Source organism: Mustela putorius, unplaced genomic scaffold, assembly GCF_011764305.1.
Source record: "Mustela putorius furo isolate JIRA1106 unplaced genomic scaffold, ASM1176430v1.1 tig00003845_pilon_pilon_pilon, whole genome shotgun sequence".
Taxonomy (NCBI): Eukaryota; Metazoa; Chordata; class Mammalia; order Carnivora; family Mustelidae; genus Mustela; species Mustela putorius.
The window spans coordinates 31,556,930-31,576,997 of NW_025421998.1; the positions used below are offsets into that span (position 1 = coordinate 31,556,930).

The 20,068-nt window shown below is 40.1% G+C and overlaps 1 protein-coding gene across 13 annotated transcripts in view; it reads left to right on the forward strand.

The window, feature by feature from the left end:
• ADAM22 (ADAM metallopeptidase domain 22) overlaps positions 1 to 20,068 on the forward strand; it is a 220,136-nt gene that overhangs the window by 128,258 nt on the left and 71,810 nt on the right. For all 13 annotated transcript variants that reach the window (XM_045089765.1, XM_045089764.1, XM_045089767.1 and 10 more), the window contains exons 5-6: positions 13,573 to 13,655; positions 19,187 to 19,250. In XM_045089765.1, the coding sequence (XP_044945700.1) occupies positions 13,573 to 13,655; positions 19,187 to 19,250 (147 nt within the window). The remainder of the gene's footprint in view (positions 1 to 13,572; positions 13,656 to 19,186; positions 19,251 to 20,068) is intronic.

Consider the following 20,068-nt stretch of genomic DNA (forward strand, 5'->3'; position numbering starts at 1 on the left):
TCTGCTGAACAAAAAAGTAAGTGAATGAATTAAGCCTAGCATCAGGAAATTGAGTAGTTTCTCCCATTCACCTAGTACTGTGTGGGGAGAAGTCCAGTTTGGCCAGGTCTGAGAGAGCATAGTATTCCCCCTGCTATAAAAGGTGCAGTATAGGGGCGCCTGGGTGGCTCAGTGGGTTAAGCCGCTGCCTTCGGCTCAGGTCATGATCTCGGGGTCCTGGGATCGAGTCCCGCATCGGGCTCTCTGCTCAGCGGGGAGCCTGCTTCCTTCTCTCTCTCTCTGCCTGCCTCTCAGCTTACTTGTAATTTCTCTCTGTCAAATAAATAAATAAAATCTTTAAAAAAAAAAAGGTGCAGTATATAAATACAAATACAAACTGAGGGTTGCTGGGGGAGAAGGGGGGTGGGGTTATGGACATTGGGGAGGGTGCTTTGGTGAGTGCTGTGAAGTGTGTAAACCTGGCGATTCACAGACCTGTACCCCTGGGGATAAAAATACATGTTTATAAAAAATAAAAAAAATACAAATACAAATATAACTATAAGTATAATTATAAATAAACAGGAAATCTGAAAACCAGATAGTGAGCCTCATACCCGCTCATCTAATGCTAACTCCATCATCGGTGCTGGGGCTCACATTCACAGGTGTTCCTTCTCCAAGGTATATTAGAGCCACAGCTAAGTTAATTTTAAATTTCAAGGCATAAAATATCAGCAAATGACCTGTGTAAAGAAATTTCTATAATTTTGAAATATTTAAAACATTCAGAATTGCATACACTGTTATAACATATCCAGGTGTATCCGTAGCATGTTAGTCTTTTGCTACATTTGCTTCAAATCTTCTCAAGGTTTTTGAAGTCTTAAGTTTGTATCAGTGTGTTTATTTATGCCTTTACTCTTACTTGGTCAGTCCCGTCACTTTTTATAGATACTTTTTATTTCCTTCAAAGAATCAGCTTTACCTCTGTTACTAATGTTTACTTCCTTTTACTTTAAAATCATGTGCTTGTGTTCTTTTCATAACTTACTGAATTAAATGTTTCACTTATTCATTATCACTTCTATTTTCCATAAACATCTAGGAATGTAAAATCTACTCGTGGTAGTATTTTAGCAGCATCCATGAAGTTCTGATACCTAGATTTTTTTGTTGTTTTTGTCCATGTATATTTTTTCTGTAATTAACACATGACTTTTATATGACTCATGAATTATTTAGATAATAGAAACAATTTACAACTTACTTAGAATTTTTATATTAAACCTTTAAAAATTCCCAGTGGCACCTGGGTGGCTTAGTCATTAAGCATCAACCTTTGGCTCAAGTCATGATCCCAGGGTCCTGGGATAGAGCCCTGCGTCGGGCTCCCTGCTCGGCAGGGAGCCTGCTTCTCCCTCTCCCACTCCCCCGCTTGCGTTCCCTCTCTCACTATGTGTCTCTCTCTCAAATAAATAAATAAATAAAATCTTTTAAAATAAATAAATAAATAAATATTCCCAAACATGAGCATCTTTGTTACTGGATTTTAGTTTTGTTGCTTTATGCTAAGTGCTGTGTGTAAGATTGTTTTTTTGGAAGTTGGCCTGGAATTTAAAAGAAAAAGGTTGGTAAGCCTTGATTTTTTTTTTAAATCAACCAACCAATCAATTAATTAATTAAAGTAAAAACAGATTGCCGAAAACAACAACAAATAAATTCCAAGTCATTGATACCACCTAATTTAACTCCCTTCCTCATTTTACAAAAAAATAAGTAACAAAAATGGCAAATGACCAACCTGTGTCCATAGAAATAGTTGCTGGAAAACAAAAACCAAACCAAACCAAACCCACTTTACTTTTCCTCGCTTGGAATCACTTTTTTTTTTTTTTTAAAGAATTTTATTTATTTATTTGCCAGAAAGGGAGAGAGAGAACACAAGCAGAGGGAGAAGTAGTCTCCCTGCAGAGCAAGGAAGCAGACATGGGACTTGATCCCAGGACCCTGAGATCATGACCTGAGCCAAAGGCTGCCCTTAACTGACTGAGCCACCCAGGTGTCCCTTTCTATCACACAGAGCCTTAAATACAAGTTTGTCTTTCTGAAGGGCATTGCTTGAGAAGTTCCTCCTTAGGAATCCAACCCTCTGTTTGTACACTTAAATCAGCCCTGGGCTAATTCAGAATCATCCAGGGAGGGAAGACTGCATACTGGTGTTGAGTTCTTGAGCACAGTGCTTGAGGCTCAGGGTCTAAGAGGGAGAAGAGATGTTGCAATTTCGGTAGCTAGAAGGTTTCCCTGTTTATTCTCACTTCTTCAGAAAAGGAGTGAATGGGAGAATGATAGAATGGAAGTGAAATTCAGTAGGACACATTCATGCTAGAAGTGGGGAGAATTGTCCTTTTTTCCTTACCCCAGACCCCCATATAGTTACATTTTCTTAAAAAAAAAAAAAAAAGAAGAAAAAAAAATCTTTTCAGTTGGAACATAATCTTTTTCTTCCTTTGTTGTAGGAATGCCAAATATGCTTTCTGTTTGTATAACTATCCTCTAATCAATTATATTTCTCTCTGTTAATGTTAAGACATCTACTACAGAATAAGGTTTTAGAAAATATACATTTCTTACGCTAAAAAATTCATATAGAGCAATACATACATTTAAACTTCTGTTATTTGTAAAAAGATACAATGATGTAATAATTTCCTGGAAAGAGTTATAATTTCATGAGTTTGTAATTATATAGTTACTGTATGTGGGCCACATTGATTTTCCATTCTCCCAATTTAGAACTCCATCTCAGAGCACCTCGTAAGTACTGTCTGTATTACAGTAATTTGTTGCACAGGAGCATTTGTGGGAACCTAAAAATTTTTAGTAGTCTAATAAGATATTGTTTTATTGATAGACTCTTTATAATTACCTGACAGCTAAAGAATATTTTCTCTTGTCTATTTTCTGGTTAAAAATAAGCAATTTGGGAAGCTTGAACCAAAGGTCAGATTTACCGTATTGTGTGAAAATGATGGCGACTATTTTTGAATGAAGCTGTAGGAAACTAGAATGAATGGTTGGCTAGAGGTAATTAAGGTAGATCTTATTCTTATTAGATGAATGAAGCTAGACACTTCCAGTTTATTCCACTAATCCAATCTTCTTAGAGGCAAAATCCCTGGATTTAGCGGTCACTTGATGAGAAGTTGTACTCTATCGAACAGTGTCCCCTCAAAACTCATGTCCCCTCTTGCCTGTGAATGTGACTTTTTGCAAACAGGATATTTTCAGATGTAATCAAGTTGGAAAGAGAGCCCTAATCCTATGGCCAGTGTCCTTGTAAGAGGGAAGTTTAGACAGAGACACAGACACACAAAGGGAAAACAACGCGCGGACAAGGCAGAGATTGGAGGAGGTGTGTCTGCAAACCAAGAAACATGGAGGATTGTTGGCAACCCCTGGAAATTAGGGAGAAGCAAGAAGGGATTCTTTTCTAGAGTCTTCAGAGGGGGTATAGCTTGATTCAGACATCTGGCCTCCAGCACTATGAGAATACCAATTTCTGTTGTTTTAAGCCACCCAGGTAATTTGGTAATTTGTCACAGCCATCCTAGGAAACTAATGTACGTGTTTTGATTCTAACTAATGTAAAAACATTAAGAATATGGGCTGGAGGTGCCTGGGCTGACAGACAAGAGGAGAAGGGAGTCTGTACATTTTGAAAATGTATTGCATCTCAAAAGACTAAAAATTGTTCACTTAGGGTGCTTGTGAGTGGAACTCCTGGGAACTTATCATAGTTTTCATACCTTGTTTTCCTTAGCTGACATTACTGGGGGGAAATCAGTATGAGGAAAGACTCCTGCACAGCAATAGAAATAGATTTTAAGCTCACTAGGTCCCTGGTGGGATTTTTTTTTTTTAAACCAGAAAGCTCCTAAGAAAGTGATAGCCCTCATTTTCTGTGGTGTTCACCATCTTCCATTAGGACTAACTCTTCCTTATTATCTTTATTTATATCCAGTGGCTTTCTAGTTCTGTCTCTTTGTTCCTTTCTTGTAGAAACTTTTGCTACAATACTATTCTTATACATTTTTTCTCTTTAATAGAAACCATGCAATTTTAAAATGAAATCGTTCTTTTTCTTTTTTTGATCAACTAGATATTCTATTAGTTTTAAAATATTTTTTGATTGATGACTATGCTACAAGATCCTAGTGCTGATCAGTTAATACTAAAATAGTGCAGAGATTTTGAATGATGCTTTAGTTCTAGATCTTGGAGTAAGCTGATAACTTGGTTGCTGCTTGAACAACTATACTGTTGAATAGGGTGGCAAGCAGAAACATCCAGAGTTTCAACCAGTAGTATAAATGAGAGACTGGCTATTTGTGGTAAAATGGGCAATGTGAGCCTTATTCATCTTCAGCTGATTTTTGTCCTGTAAGAACATGGAAATGTGGGAATAGAGGCTCACTGTTAGCAAATCTCTTAATTTTCAGGGGATAGTGGAAATCCAAGTTTCCAGAATTGTGGAGGTCTGAGTTTTTATCTTACTTGCAAGTTAATAAGTGAGCCTGCTGAAATTTCTTCGCTGGCAGAAGACGAAAGACTCTTGGGTCACAGACAAAGGACTTCAATACTCAGAGCATTGGCAGTAGCCAGAACATTAACATTTTGTTAGACTTGTTTCTCGAGCATCGATTCCAGAGGTTAACAGAGGGAAGGACTAAGTGACACTTGTACACACAGTGTGTTGTGTTACTAGAGAGAAATTCTGAATTTAGGAAACCAAATCTTTTATAATAGTAAAAATGAAAGATATCTCCATCTTTCAAGGCTGTCTACTATACAGACCTCTTTGAAAGGCTAGTTCAGAACAATCTCAGAAAAAAAGAATCCTAGATTTCTGTTATAGCAAAGTGTTGTTATTGTTGTTGTTGTTTTTAAAGATTTTGCTTATGTATTTGATAGAAAGAATGAGAGAGGGAACCACAGGCAGGGGGAATGAGAGAGGGAGAAGCAGGCTTCCTGCTGAGCAAGGAGCCCAATGTGGGGTTCCATCCCAGGACCCTGGCATCATGACCCGAGCCGAAGGCAGCTGCTTAAACAACTGAGCCACCCAGGTGCTTCATTGCAAAGTGTTATTGACTAATCTTTCAGAATTTACTTCTAATCACTTAAAATTAAGCCGATTAAGGGTGTTTTAAAAATTTTTTTTTGAAAATTAATAATGTGAGGGATGTCTGGGTGGCTCAGTTGTTAAACGTCTGCCTTCAGCTCAGGTCATGATCCCAGTGTCCTGGGATCAAGTCCCACATAGGGCTCCCTGCTCAGCAGGAAGCCTGCTTCTCCCCTCCCTCTGCTCCTCCCCTCCCTCTGCTCCTCCCCCTGCTTGTGTTCCCTCTATCACTATCTCTCTCTGTCAAATAAATAAATAAGGTCTTTTAAAAAAATGAAAATTTATGGTGTGAAATTAAAATCTAGGACGTATTCATCTATACTCCTGCTAGAGTTATATTTCATAGCCTAGTGTACTAACAAAACAAATTTTAGGGATTAATACAGAGTTGCCAGTCTTTTATTTTCATCATATAAGGAAACAACCCTTTCAAGATACCTAAATTCTCTTTACCATTGTTACCGTACAGAGAATGAATATGACAACTAATGCAGTATGGTAACCCGAGTTGGGTCTTGGAACAGAAAGAAGAAATTAATAGAAACACCGCTAAAATCTAAATGCTCAGACTCTAGTAAGTAGTAATGTACCGAGGTCAGTTTCTTAGTTTTTACAAATGTACTCAGCTAATGTAAGATCTTAACAGAAAAATCTGGATGATTAGGTATGCTAGAACTCTTTGCAACTTTTTTGTGACTCTAACATTGCTCCAAAATAAACATTCTGTTAAAAATGTAGAAAAAATGGATAACTTTAATAATGAAAGAGAAGGAACGAACTAATCTCAAAAACAAAGGGCAGTTATCAAAATGAAATTACATTTAGCTTTATGAAAGACTGACTACACTGTTCTTATTTTTCTCATTTTGGCAGGAACTGGTACAGATTTTGACATATGTTAGTACAGACCCATGGATAACTGGCATTTGGGAACCATCATGTCATAGCTTAATTTAGTTTAATTTACTGTAAAATGAGGTGAGATTGTCTTTCTGTCCACTTTTCTTAGAGAGCTTGTAGGATAACTGTTATACTTTGTACCTGAACAGATGTTTAACTTATGTCCCTTCTGTGAAGCCAGTCTGATTTTTTGTAAACTCAAGTTATGAATTTTAATCAGGGTTGGTTGGTGGATCCTCTCCAACATAAGATTTTGCTCTTCTAGGCATTTCTTTGATGCAAATGGCACTAGGGAGACTTGGTTTACTCCTGACTCATTAATGTCTGAAAAGGCCATTTGTCACCCTTGGGAGGGAGGAAGGGGAAAGGTAAGAAAAGGGCAGGTTCCTCATGTCAGTGTCAATCAAGGGGAAATTGGTAAGATTGCAGGCAAGTGCCTGGTGGAATGGCTCTACCCATGTGGCCACAAACGTATGTCTGGGCAGTGCATGTGCCTGGACGGAATCTAGTATACAGTAGAGTTTAAGGGCAGGGCTTCAGTTCTGGTAAAGGGGTATTGGCTGGAGCATAGCTTCTCATCCATGGTAGCATGTTGGGATCATCGGGACAGATTTTTAAAATACCAGGTCCCACCCCTAGAAATTTTAATGTAACTGATATGGAATAAGGCTTGGTGTTCCGGGGCTCAGAACTACTATGCTAGAGTGACCAGGGATCTCACCCATGGAGGTGGATGATTGGCATAAACCCCACCTGTCAGGGCAGAGGCAGGTCCCGGGACTGGTGCCCGTAGAGTGGGAGAGGGTTATGATCCAGTGAGCAGAGCAGGAACATAATGGTGACCAGGTTGAAGATTTGGTCTGTAAGTGTCACACCGGCCCTGCCCTTTTTATGGTAACCGCATCATCTTGATTTGCCTGTGGCTTTTTTGGATTTAGCACCAATGCCGCAACCTACATCCTGTGAAACCCCTTGGTGTGAGGCTAGCAGGATGGTTGACCACACTGGTCCCTTTGGTCAGGCTAAGGTGTCCCGCATACCAGCACCTACAACAAGTAGCACTGCTCTACATGGCTTTATCTGTGGTAGAATTCTCACATATTCTTATCTTACCTTTTATCTTCTATATTGTTTCTGATAAAGCTGGCTGACCTGGGTCATACAAGAAGAGGTGTGGAGGAGAACTATGACTGTTTATGTTCTTTCTGCTTTGTTTAAGCTGAGGAACCAGTGAGTGCAGTTTTTCAGGGAGCTCAGCCCTGAGAGCAGGGACAAATGTGTAACGCAGTTGCTCTCAAACTTTGGAAAGCATTGAAGTCAGCTGGAGTGTTAGCTAACACACAGGTAGCTGGAGCATATCCCCAGACCTTTTGATTAGGTAAGCCTGGTGTGAGGCTCGAGAATTTGAATTTCTTTCTTTTTTTTTTTTTCTTTTTTTTTTTTTTATTTGACAGAGAGAGATCACAAGTAGGCAGAGAGGCAGGCAGAGAGAGAGAGAGAGAGAGAGAGAGAGAGAGGAAGCAGGCTCCCTGCTGAGCAGGACCCTGAGATCATGACCTGAGCCGAAGGCAGCGGCTTAACCCACGGAGCCACCCAGGTGCCCGAGAATTTGAATTTCTAACAAGTGCATGTTATTATGGTAGAAACTGCTTTTTGATAACTGCCAGTGTAAAGAGATGTGACTGGGCATCTGGTATATCCAAGTTTAAGTAAGTAGGAAGGTTCTCTCTTAATCCATGTTTTCTCATTTGTAAAGTATTCGCCTCATCAGTCATCATGAATTCTCTCATAAATCACCAACATCACCAAACAGAATGCCTAGGTTATGGTAGATAGTTTCATTCTGTGAAAGATCCTAGTCTTTCTGGTATCCTCTACATGGAGATGATTTGGTACTGGACTGAGTATTTTTAGGTTAGTAATTCCAAATACAGTATTCAGAATCACCTCGGGAATTTTTTGCAACTCTAAAAACCCTGGAGCCCTACCTCCTTGGAGATTCTGATCCAGTAGCTCTGAGGGAAGTCCTGAGAATCATTTGGTTTACAAAGCCCACCAGGTTGAGTCTTTAATTTGGGGAACAGTTTTGGGAATCCCTGTTACTGAGCAACCATTCTCTAGTGCATACACTAAAGAATGCATGCACTCTCAGTCACTGCATTTTCATCGAATCATCTGGGCATTGATAAAGATGTTAATGGCCATGTCCCATCTACAGAGATAATGATTTAATTGATTGGGATGTTGGCCTGGGCGCTGGGATTTTAAAAGCTCCCCAGGTGATTCTGATACGCAGCCAAGGTTGAGAACCACCGTTCTAGTGTATTCCTAGAGTAAGAAAAACGTGGGGTATTTGTAAAAATGCAGATTCTCAGTTTCACTTCCGAGCTGCTTAAACAAACTCTCAGGGCCAGAAACATAGTAATCTGCATTATTAATCAATAGCCCTGAACTGTTAGGCTTAGCAAATAAATTAAGAGAAGCCTAGCTCAAGGGACATGATAGAATCCCTCGTTGAGTAATTACGCCCTGACTGCCCCCCTTATCTATTTATATAGTAGTTTACCGTGGACATGACTTTTTTATTTCACGGAATTCCTTGAATACTCTTATTAGCAGCGTGAGGAGATGTTAATCCCACCTTGTTGGTGAGGAAAATGAGATTCACTCTTTTCTAACAGCATGCTTGGAGATACAAACATAGATGTATACATGTCCTTCCCTGAAAAGACACCATAGACTAGGGGAGGACATAAGGCAGAAACAGGAATGCAAGTGTAAAGAGGTGCAGTAGATCTGATAGTATATGAACATTCAGAGAAAGCAAGGTTAATGAGAAGTAATTTGTGAGGAGGTGGAAATCAGCAGGCTTTTTGAGGGAGGTGGCCCTGGCTCATCGTGGAACTTATAAAGTTGTAGAATTTCCTTTGAGGGTCTGAATGAAGGGCACATCACTGTGCCCTTGTTGCTGTGCTCCCCTTGGTTCCTTTTATTGGCTTTTTGTAGTTTTATAACCCAGTCTGTGTAGCTTCCTTTGTGCTTTCAGTGTATCATATTTGTAATAAATTCTGTTTTTCTTTTGAGATCTTTCTGGCTCTTTAATAAATATGCGGTTTATCTTTGAATTTTGCAAATAAGTGATTATTTTAAATTCCTTAGAATAAAAATTGCAATAAGCCTTTTGTCCACCAGGGAGATAAACCAGTAGACATAGGAACTATTGTACAGTTCACTTTTATAGAGGCGGGTAATTTTTTTTTAGCTCTATCTAATTATCTAAAAATAAACATCTGTACTATTATGATTGTGTTATTAAATCAAGGAGTATGAAGAAGGTTTCAATGACAGCAGGTTTATTTCTGGAACAAAAGAGACTTTAAGGAACGAAGCTATGACTGGCATTTGGATAAGGAGCCGGGCTCTATTAGGACGTGCTGCTGACTTTTCTCTTTCCCTACATATGTCTTAGATTATAATACCTACTTTCAGAAAGCATCTGGTTCCTCAAGAAAGTTGTATGAAGATATGGAAAACTTTTATAATTTATAAGACTCAACAAAGTTGGCTAAAGTAGTGATCTTTCTTGCAGTATACCATTTTTAATAAAATGCAGTTTCTTATTTTCAAACGCAGTGCATCTTTAAAAGCAGATATAAGTGCCAAGAAATGTAATTTTATTTGTCCCTTAAAACATACTAAATTTAAAAGGCTCATATTTTTTGACCTGCCAGATTTACATCTAGTAATGTGTTCTGCCTAGATATCAAAAGAATTACACAAAAATATGAGAAAGTGGGGTGCCTGGATGGCTCGTGGATTAAAGCCTCTGCCTTCGGCTCAGGTCATGATCCCAGGGTCCTGGGATCGAGCCTCACATCAGGCTCTCTATTCAGCAGGGAGCCTGCTTCTCCCCCTCTCTCTGCCTGCCTCTTTGCCTACTTGTGATTTTCTCTGTCAAATAAATAAATCTTTAAAAAATATATATGCAAAAGGATGTTTGAAATATTGTTTATGATGACCAAAAAAATGAAGATAATCTAAATGTCTGTTGGTACAGGAATGCTTAAATGAATTATGGTTCATCCCACAATGGAATATTATGCTATTATGGAAAGAATGAGATAATTGATATACAAAGATGTCAAGGTTACCTTAAGGAAAAAAATCAAGTGGCAGAGCAGTGTGTACGGTGTAAACTTATTTCTGCACTGAAGTGGATACCTGTGTATTTGTGTATTTCCTTAAATATGCCATTTAGACCATTCCTGATATGGTACACAGAATCTGTCAAAAATGCTTGCTTTTCAGGAGTCAGCTGCCTCCAATGTGTATGAAGGGAGTATTTTTCACTCATCACCATATGCATCCTGAATTCTTAGAAATGTTTCCATAAGCATTTATTATTTTAAAAATACTAGATAAAAATTATTTGAGTTATCTCAAAATCTATTAAATTTTATTTATTCTAATAATTAATAAATCAATAAGTTCATTGTAATAACTTCATTACTTTAGTTCATGGTTTAAATAATTATTGCCATATGATGAATCCCTTAAAAAAGTCGCAACACAGAAATTAATTCCCATCATTTAGAAGAATTACATATACCACCAGCTGAGAGCCTCAAAATTGGAATTCTAGTAGCCCAACTGAAGACATTTTACCCCCCTGTTGTTTGTGCTTCTCTTAAAGTGTCATGGAAACATTTGATAATGAGTCAACCAGATTGAGCTCCTCTCTTCATTTGCAGTGTTAGGCTTTTGTGCAGATGGGTCTTGATCATATGCTGTTTTTGGATCCACTCCTATTTTACAGAATCAGAAATAAGTGAAAGATTGTTTTTCATTATCTAATCATCTATTTAGTCCTGGGATATTGGAAGATTGTTTTAAAACATGAATTCTTTGTTCTTTTTATGATATAATGTAACATGTTTTCAAAGTCGGTATTTAAAAGAAAACTTTAGTAATTTATAAGACATTTCTTATATGCCTTTGCCTCTGACATATTTTCCCCACATACATTGACTTGTCAATTTCCACTGTTCTGTAATCTGATACCATAATTCTTGTGATTATCTTTTTTGTTTCTACTGTCATTATATTTGCTGTTCTCTGTGAGTCTGAGACTTTAGAAAGAGATCTGATGGGGTTGGTTAGTCACTATTTGGTAGAGGGAAACATTTTCACACTGAATTCTTGCTCTATCCAGGTTACCTCATTTACTGTTGGCCCCTCGTGTCTGTCTAATAGAAAGGAATGTGTTGATTTCTGGTCCAATTTAGATCTTTCCAGGAAGGTCTTTTGAAACATAATGACCTCTAATTTAGAATTTAATCTTATGGACAATTCACCAGTCCAGTAACCCAACAGAGGATATTTTAAACTCTGTTAAATTTACTCTCAGCCCTTCACAAAAGATAAATTAAAACAAAACAAAAACCCCAAAGAATCAGCCTGGGGGAAAGTTTAGATCCCCCATAGGTTCTAGGCCCCTACTTATAAGTAGTGTAGGGGAAATGACACAGGCCTTGCATTTACTGTTCACACAAAGTTTGCCTTGGCTCTTAGAGATTGTGACCTATGTAGAAGAGCGATAGCAATCTTTCTTTAGCGGTTGTGTGTGTAAATTGAATGGAACAGTAACACATAGTAATTTTTTTTTTAGAGAGCTAGAGAGAGTGCATAAGTGAATGTGTGAGTGGGTGAGGTAGGCACGGAGGGGAGGGGCAGAGAGAGAGGGAGAATCTTAAGCAGGCTCCACCCAGCAGAGAGCCCAAGGGTGGGGGCACACTCAAGCCCACGTGTCTTCTCTCTCTATCTCTTCATGACTTTGAGAGTATGACCTGGGCGTATGTAAATCAAGAGTAGGGTGCTTAACCCACTCAGCCACCCAGGCGCCCCTATACATAGTATAGTAGTAGCAACATTTATTGAGTGCTTACTAAGTGTCAAGCATTATTCTAAACTCTTCATGCACTTTAACTCTCTTTAATCTTGTGAACAACCTTGTGAAATTGTTACACCCATTTGACAGATGACACAGGAGGGTTCTGTAATTTGCTTCAGATTGCAGAGCTAGTCAGTGAAGGAGCTGATAGCTCATGCTGTTAATATCTTCACCAAACCAGCCTTACCCAGATAGTCAGTGTCTGGCTTTATTTCTGTGCTGAAGTCTGTGGTTTACTTGATGATCCCTCCTGTCAGGCTTCCAGGTGGAGTAACACCCTTTTCTTTCTTACCCTCTGTCACATCTACCCTCCGTCCTGGGTTCATGATGCTCAGTGACTCTCTTGGGGATTTGGAGGTGTCCCAGGAGCAGTGCCCTTTGACCTGTTCTCTGCCACCTCCCCAGAACTGGGCTCACCTGATCCTGTAGGTTTATCTCCTGAGAAGCAGCCGTCACAGGCCAGGCTGCCTTCTTGGAATTTCAGTAAAGAGAATGTCTTCAGCCTTGTTACATCCTGTGTGTTCCTGTTCTTTCCCCTCCGCTTGTCAAGCCCTGAATATTTTAGGTAGGATTAATCCTTAAGGCAGACTTTAAAGCCAGCCGGCCACGTTTGCCCCTTTAAACCACCCATTCTATTAGTCCTTTCTATCTCAGTATGTCAGTTGAATTACCAGCTTTTAGCTTCTGAAGAAATAGGAGATCAGTGGGAGAATGGAAAAGGCCATTTAGAACAATGCTTCTCAAACTTTAATGTGCATGTGGATCGCTGGGGACCTTGCTAAGATGCCTTTTATAGTAAGTGGGTGGGTGGCAGCTGGGGTTTGGGATTGTTTCTGACCAGCTCCTGAGTGTCTCAACCCCCACTGGCTTCTAGACCACACTCTGAGTGGCAGGTATTTAAAGACTGAGACACCACCCTGAGGCGGCAGAGGACTTACCGTATTACCTCTTACAAGAACATTTAATCCACAGAAATGAGTCTCATGGGAATTAATGTAACCAGCTGCCAGAAGAAACTTTGGAATTTCAAGCCCCACCCAGACTGCTTACTGGTAAAGCCATTCATGGTTGGAGAACAGAATAGCATAAACTTGTCAAGTTTTATTATAAACACCATTAAGATAAGCATTTTCCCCTTCATCAGTTTAATTTAGTGACTCTCCAATGATGACTCTACATACTTACTTCAAGTATGGGAAAGAGGATCATCTTGCTGCTGCTCAAGGTTGGGTTTCTCTTGATGGGGGAGATAGAGGATTCTGATCCTCATGCAGGGGCCCCAAGGGTGTTTCAGTATCTGTTGCTTTGTTCTTTCTCTCGTTGTCTACATAAAAGGCAAGTTCAGTCAACTTTTATTTCGCCTGCTTTTGATACGGAGATGGCTCCCTGGGAGTGTTTATGAATAATTCTGTTAGAACAGGTTTGATAACACTAATCTGAATAAGGAAATATTCTGCAGAGCTTTGTACGTGGAGGTGTGGTGTGGGCAGGAACTTGTGAAGTGATGCCGGTGATTCTCCTGGTGATGGCAGAGCCTGATGCTCTCTGTTTCTGCTTCCAGGGAGGAGAACACTGCTACTACCAGGGCCACATCCGAGGAAACCCCGCCTCCTTTGTTGCATTGTCTACATGCCATGGGCTTCAGTAAGTGTCTTTAGTTTTTTGTACCGTCCATTCTTTCCATCCCTTATTTGCTTCAGGTTTAGTTCACTGTAATCAAAATCTCAATTTTATGTCAAGAAATAATTTTAAATCCGTGATGGGTCTGATCTCTTTCTCTTTTGAGGTTTATAAACTCAGCAGGTTTTGAAATCAGAGTCGCAGAAACAGACCAGGGTCTTTGGAATTGTGATAGGATACCCTACAGTGGTGTTTGAAGCTTTTTTCTAGTTTCATCCAAGTTGTGCCAAGAGTGACTGGGGTAACGTTGGTTCTCTGGAGGTTTAGCCCCCTGGTACTGCTCTGCCCCTACTTTTTCTGGATGTTAGCTTTCATGTTTTTATGGAATAACAGAAATTTCAGTGCGTGGAAACTCTTGACGCCTTGCACAAAGACAACAGACTGCAAGTCACCTCAAGAGCTCATGTGTTCTAGCCAGAATCCCACCTAAAACCCACAGCGAGCTTGTGGGAGGGTCCGTCTGTTCTCAGAAATCTCTAAGGAACAGAGTTTATCCTTCCTCAGGGGGCCTCGCTTCCTTTCTCATAACCTTCATTATCAAAGAATGTTTGCTGATGTTTACCATGGGAATAATCTACTTCCTCTGTTCTGTCGCTGATGGTGTTACACAGGTGGCCGTCTCTTATTTATTTTGTGAACCCCTTATAAAGCTACTGTGTCATTCCTCTGCATTCTACTTAGGCGAAATAATCTCAGTTCTTTTTTGTTTGTTTTACTTTTGGGGGGCACAGCACAAGTCAGCACTTTAGTTCTGTTAAAATTTTGTTTGGAAACTTGAAAATGCATTCTGTCAGCTCCCAAAAGTTTGAGATCTAGCTTTTCCACAGAGCTGGCAGTTACTGAGTGTCTGCTGTGTGCCCTCCCAACTAGGAAAATCAAGGCAATGAGAACATGACTCCTGTCCCCAGCAGCTCAGAGCCCACTGGGGGCAGGTAAAGCTAGCTCAGCTTCCTCCTAGGGAATGTGATAGGTGTATTTAGTTTTCTTTGGGAGAGAAAGTCACAGGAAAAGGTAACAAGAGAGTGGGCCCTGAGGAATGAGGTAGTGCTTGAGAGCTCCAGAGAAATGTTACCTGAAGAAGCTGGAGTTGGCCCAAGAACGGGCTTTGATAGAGTCTCCCGAGAGCAGGCTGCACAGAGGTCTTGAAGATAGCTAGGAAAGAGAAATAACGGAAGAGCCTGGAAAATCGAACTGGTCTGCCTGAGCCGTGCCTCGTTTCAGGCATGGGCAGTAAGTATGTCAGAGGCAGAAGGGAGAGAATGTGGGAACTCTGGAACTTCAGTAGCCAGGAGAAGGAGGCCAGCTGCCTGAGAGCCCAGAAACCTCCATCCGCTTATTGTTGGTTCTAAAAGACATTTACTTATTTTATTTGTCAGAGAGAGAGAGAGCACAGGCAGAGTGGTAGGCAGAGTCAGAGGGAGAGGCAGGCTCCTTGTGGGACTCAATCCCAGGACACTGGGATCATGACCTGAGCCGAAGGCAGCTGCTCAACCAACTGAGCCACCCAGGCGTCCCAACATTTACTTATTTTAAATAAGTTATTTGACTAAAGAGACATTTTTACAAACAGGAATCCATACCTTTTATCTAAGGGCCTTAGTTTTCTTATCTAGAGAAGGAAACATTGAAATGCCCTTCAGTAATAAAAACTGTTCTATCTGATCTCAAGATGATCACAGCTTTCAGCTAAGAATAGTCTCCTGGTCCCATAGACATTTGTGACAGCAAATGTATGATAGTGACAAAAGGAAGAGGCGGTTTTCCCTCTCTCTTCCTCTTAAAATCTCAGCCCAGAGTTACCATGTAAGCATCTTATCCAGGACTAGTCCATTCTGCTTTCCGGTTTTCCAAGCGGACACTGTATTTCTGAGAAGCAGTGAGAAGGCATCACTGAGAACCTGAGACCAAGAGCTTGCTACTCATCCTGATGGAAAAGAAACTGTAAGGAAACTTCAGTGACTAGATTAGGAGTAGAACCCAGAGCCAGCTTCAGTTGTTTTAAGAAAGTAAAATTTACCTCTACCTTGAGAAACTTTTTCATTTAAAACTAAACAAAAGGAGATAAACAGAATATGCAGCATATGTCTAAAAATACTGTCAGGATTGCATAGAAGCATGTTTGGGTGTTCTTAGACTTTTATGAGTGTAGTAGATAAATTTGCTCTTGTTCCTTCTTGTTATTTAGTAATTAATTATTCTCATGTTGATTTTTACCTTCTGAACAAAAATTGCTGACAAATATTTTAAGGGCTATTAATAAATATTAAATAATTTATGTTGTCTCAATTACAGTGATTTGAATTTGAAGTAGATTATTTCATCCATGACTCATCTTTTATAAATCACCAAGTATATAAGGAGATTTTTTATTTTTCTTGATTTACTGAATTCAGTTGAAGAACATAAAGGAGAAAAATAACCAGATTTATGTTTTTTCCATAAAGAACCTGCAAATGCACATTTTCTTTTTCACATTTAAAGGACTAATGGGCAATATTTTGGTCCTGATACTTTTGATGTTATGACAAAATCCTGTAGCTATGGGAACCTAAAAGAACGGAATCAAATGTAAGTTTGTTGCCCTCTTGTGGCAATTTATGAGAATGGCTGTTTCTTTTCAAAATCTTGTTTTGATCCAGCATTTTAAAATTTCAGCTCAATTGGCCTATCATAAGTAGGCCCTAGCTGCAGGTTTTTATCAGATATATATACTGTGTGTGGACTTACTGAACTAATTGGAATTTATATAAATATAAGAGAAAGGTTTCAATCCTCAAAGCAAATAAAACTTACACTTTCTTAATAGTTAAAGAATTACTAATGGCACATTGTCATATAGGGAGCCATAATCTTCTGGATATATATGGTCTCAGATTTTGCTTTCTTTACACCATGTATCATGATGTTTAAACCCAATAAAAGTCACTGATTTTCATATTCGGTGCTGACCTGATGCTAGAGGAATAGTACCCTGTATTATTCAAACAAACCAATCTGCTTACTGCTTGATCAGCATAGCTATGTGAGCTTTGGCAAAGGGTGATGGTTCTGTACAGTTTTCTGGATGAATCTGTCCAGTTCTCAGCAGGGACAGAGAGACTGTCTATTGTTATCTTTGGTCTACTGTTTTGAAAAGGCTCCCCCCAATTCTGATTCCTTAGGCATGTATTGTCAGTAATATCTTGCAGAATGCATCTGTTTATCTTTACATTCCAAATGCAATGTCATCCGAATTCAAAAAGCATACTTTGGTTGAAAACCTTACAGATGTGAGAGTAGCTTTTCTACGGGTATATGAAAGTTGAGGACATGTGGAAGATACTGCAGCAGGAATGGAAGTATTTGTATAGAGGCAGAGCTGGAGGCCATTATAATTATAGCTCAAGGAAACCGACTGATTTCACGAAGCCCTCAGTGAAAGATAAATACTGTTCTGTGCCTAACAGTTTGGGTCTCAGGTGGTCCTTTCCATGTAACACTGAAAAATGACTGCAGGAAGTCACACCTTGTCCCCCCTTGAATGCCTGAATGATGAGACACATTTCTTCAGCATCGTGAGGGACTTGATCTTAGTAAAAAGACCATGTTCTCCTAAAAGGAGTGGCCATTGGGATCTCTCTGGATGGAGCTTAAAATGTCCTCCAGAGGATTCCTTCGTTGGCGGATAGTCATCTCCAGCCTAAGAGGTCAAAACCCAACTGCAGAATCATGCCCTCCTCCCTGTATCCTGCTTCCATGTGCCCTGGCCATTCCGTCCTTCCTGTGACTTTCATTAAATGGGAATTCCATCTCACCGGGTACTGAGGTCGAAACCTTGCAGTCTTCACGGACACCACTCTTTCTTGCATACTGCATTACAAATCTGCCAGTAAATCTGCTTGGTTGGTGGTACTTTTGAAAAGTATCCACAATTTGACTTGTTCTCCTCATCTCCACCAATACCACTGTGATCTAGGCGGCTACCCTCTTTTTTCGCCCGGATTATCGCAATAACTTCTCCATTTGTATCTTTGCCATCCAAAATACTGATTTAGCACAGCAGTTGGAGCAATTATTTTCAAATTTAAAATTGTTTTAAATTTTGTTTAATTGTTTCCCTCTGCTTTTAAACCCCTGCAGTGGCTTCACATGTCTCTCAGACTAAAAGCCACTACCCTTGGAAGGGCCTGCCTCATGTGGCCCCCTACTCTTCCTCTGATCTCATTTTATGGCTCCCCTAACCCCCCTCCAGGTACACTGCACCCTTGATGTTCCTGGAGCACACTTAGGGCTCTGCGAGTGACACGGTCTTTGCTCAGATATCCTTATGGCTCATCCCTTCACTTCTTTCAGATCTTTGTTCAAATACTATCTTCTCTAGAAAGCCTTTCTCTGAAACTCTGTATAAATCAACAGTCTTCTTTCCTTGGTCTCTACACCCAGTCCTCTGGCACAATTTAGTGCCCTTGACCTGCTTTATTTTTCTCCCTAGAATTTTTCACCACCTCATACATATTTAGTTCATGATATATTTTTTTTTGTCTGTCAGAATTGGTCTGTTTTTGTCCACTACTGTATCCCCAGCACCTAGAGCAGTGCGTTGTAGGTGCTTTGATGTATGCTGAATGAGTGAATGGGTGAAGAGGTAGCCAACTGCAGATGGGCAATTCAGGAACCAATCTGCCTGGGCGCTCTCTCTTCCTGCCTGTGTTCCTCCTGGTTATGTAATTTGGAAAAGTTACTTCATCTCTTTGGGCTTTGGTTTCCTTTCCTGTAAAATGAGTATAGGCCAATGTATGAGTGTACCTCCCTCACACATTTGTGGAAAAGATAAAATGAGTGTCAAGTTTTTAGCTCTGGTAAGCTGTTGAAATGTGTTACCTCTTGTTAGGAGAGCAGGTGTGTGGTAGGAAGGCAGTTCTCGGGAAAGTCCTTGACAGTCTGCATCAGAACCGCCTGGGGTTTGTTTAAAATGCAGCTAGCTTCCTGCGCCCTCGCCAAGAAATCTGAGGAAGGCCCTGAAAGTCTTACATTTTTGCAAGTTCTCCAGATGACTATTTGCATATTAAAGTTTTAGAATTACATATGTTGGAAAGAGGATAATGGATCCCACAATTAGAGAATGATAATCCTGAACCTAGGCAAGGGTCAGGACAAGGGGACCCTGCTGCTGATGGGGAGTCGGAGGGAGGGGTCTTTCCCTCTTAGTAGTGTGTGTATGTGTGTGCACACGTGCGCATGCACACACATGTGTGTATGGTGCAGTGTGTATGTGTATATGGGGTGTAGTTTTGGGAGGTATGTTTGGTATGGTGTGTGGTATATGTGGAGTGTGTGTGTGTGTGTCTGTCTGTCTGTATGTCTGTATGGTATGTGGTGTGTATCTGGTGGTGATGGGTGGGACTGGGAAGTGAGTGTTGAGAAGTAAATCAGTCCTCTGGCAGCTGCTTTTAAAAGAATCTTGTTCTGAGGCAAGAGTCGATAGCCATGCCTAATTATTTTCTTGTACTTGGCAGTGGGATGTTCTATGATGGGAACCACACCTATCTCATTGAACCGGAAGAAAATGACACCTCCCAAGTAAGTGTTCCTTCTGTTTTGCTGTAGCAAATGTAAAAATTGATATTGGGAGCTTTTCCCTTCTTTTTTCCTCCTCTTTTGTCTCTATTTTATTTTCTTATTTTTAGAGTCGAAATAGTAAATATAAATATATACATATATATAAAATTAAATACTAAGTTAAGGGGCGCTCACGTGGCTCAGTTGTTAAGCATCTGCCTTCAGCTCAGGTCACAATCCCAGGGTCCTCGGATGGAGCCCCGCATCAGGCTCCCTGCTTGGCGGGAAGCCTGCTTCACCCTCTCCCACTCCCCGTGCTTGTGTTCCCTCTCTCACTGTGTCTCTGTCAAATAAATATATAAAATCTTAAAAAAAAAGTACTAGGTCAAAATCACAAGGTTTTTTTCCCCTCTTCTGAAGTGTTCTGAAGCCTCCATTTTTGTTCTTTCTACATCATAATGTGTTATGAGTTGTCTTAGTTCACTCAGGTAGTCATAACAACCTAGTGGGGGCCTTAAACAACAGAGATTTATTTTTGCACAGTTCTGGTGACTGGAAGTCCAAGATCCTGGTGCCGACAGGGTCTGTGTCTGTTGAGGGCTCTGTCTTTGGGCTGTGATGATGTCCTTTCCTGCTGTGTGGCCCACATAGCAGAAACACAGAGCAGTGGTGTCTCTTCTTAGAAGGGCACCAGCCCCAACCCATCCTTACCACCTATTTTAACCTTTATCACCTTCTCATAGGTTCTTTCCAATACAGGCATGTTGGGAATGAGGAACTAAACATAGGAGTTTTGCAGTGGGAAACAAACATTTAGACTATAACAGACCAATGCAGTA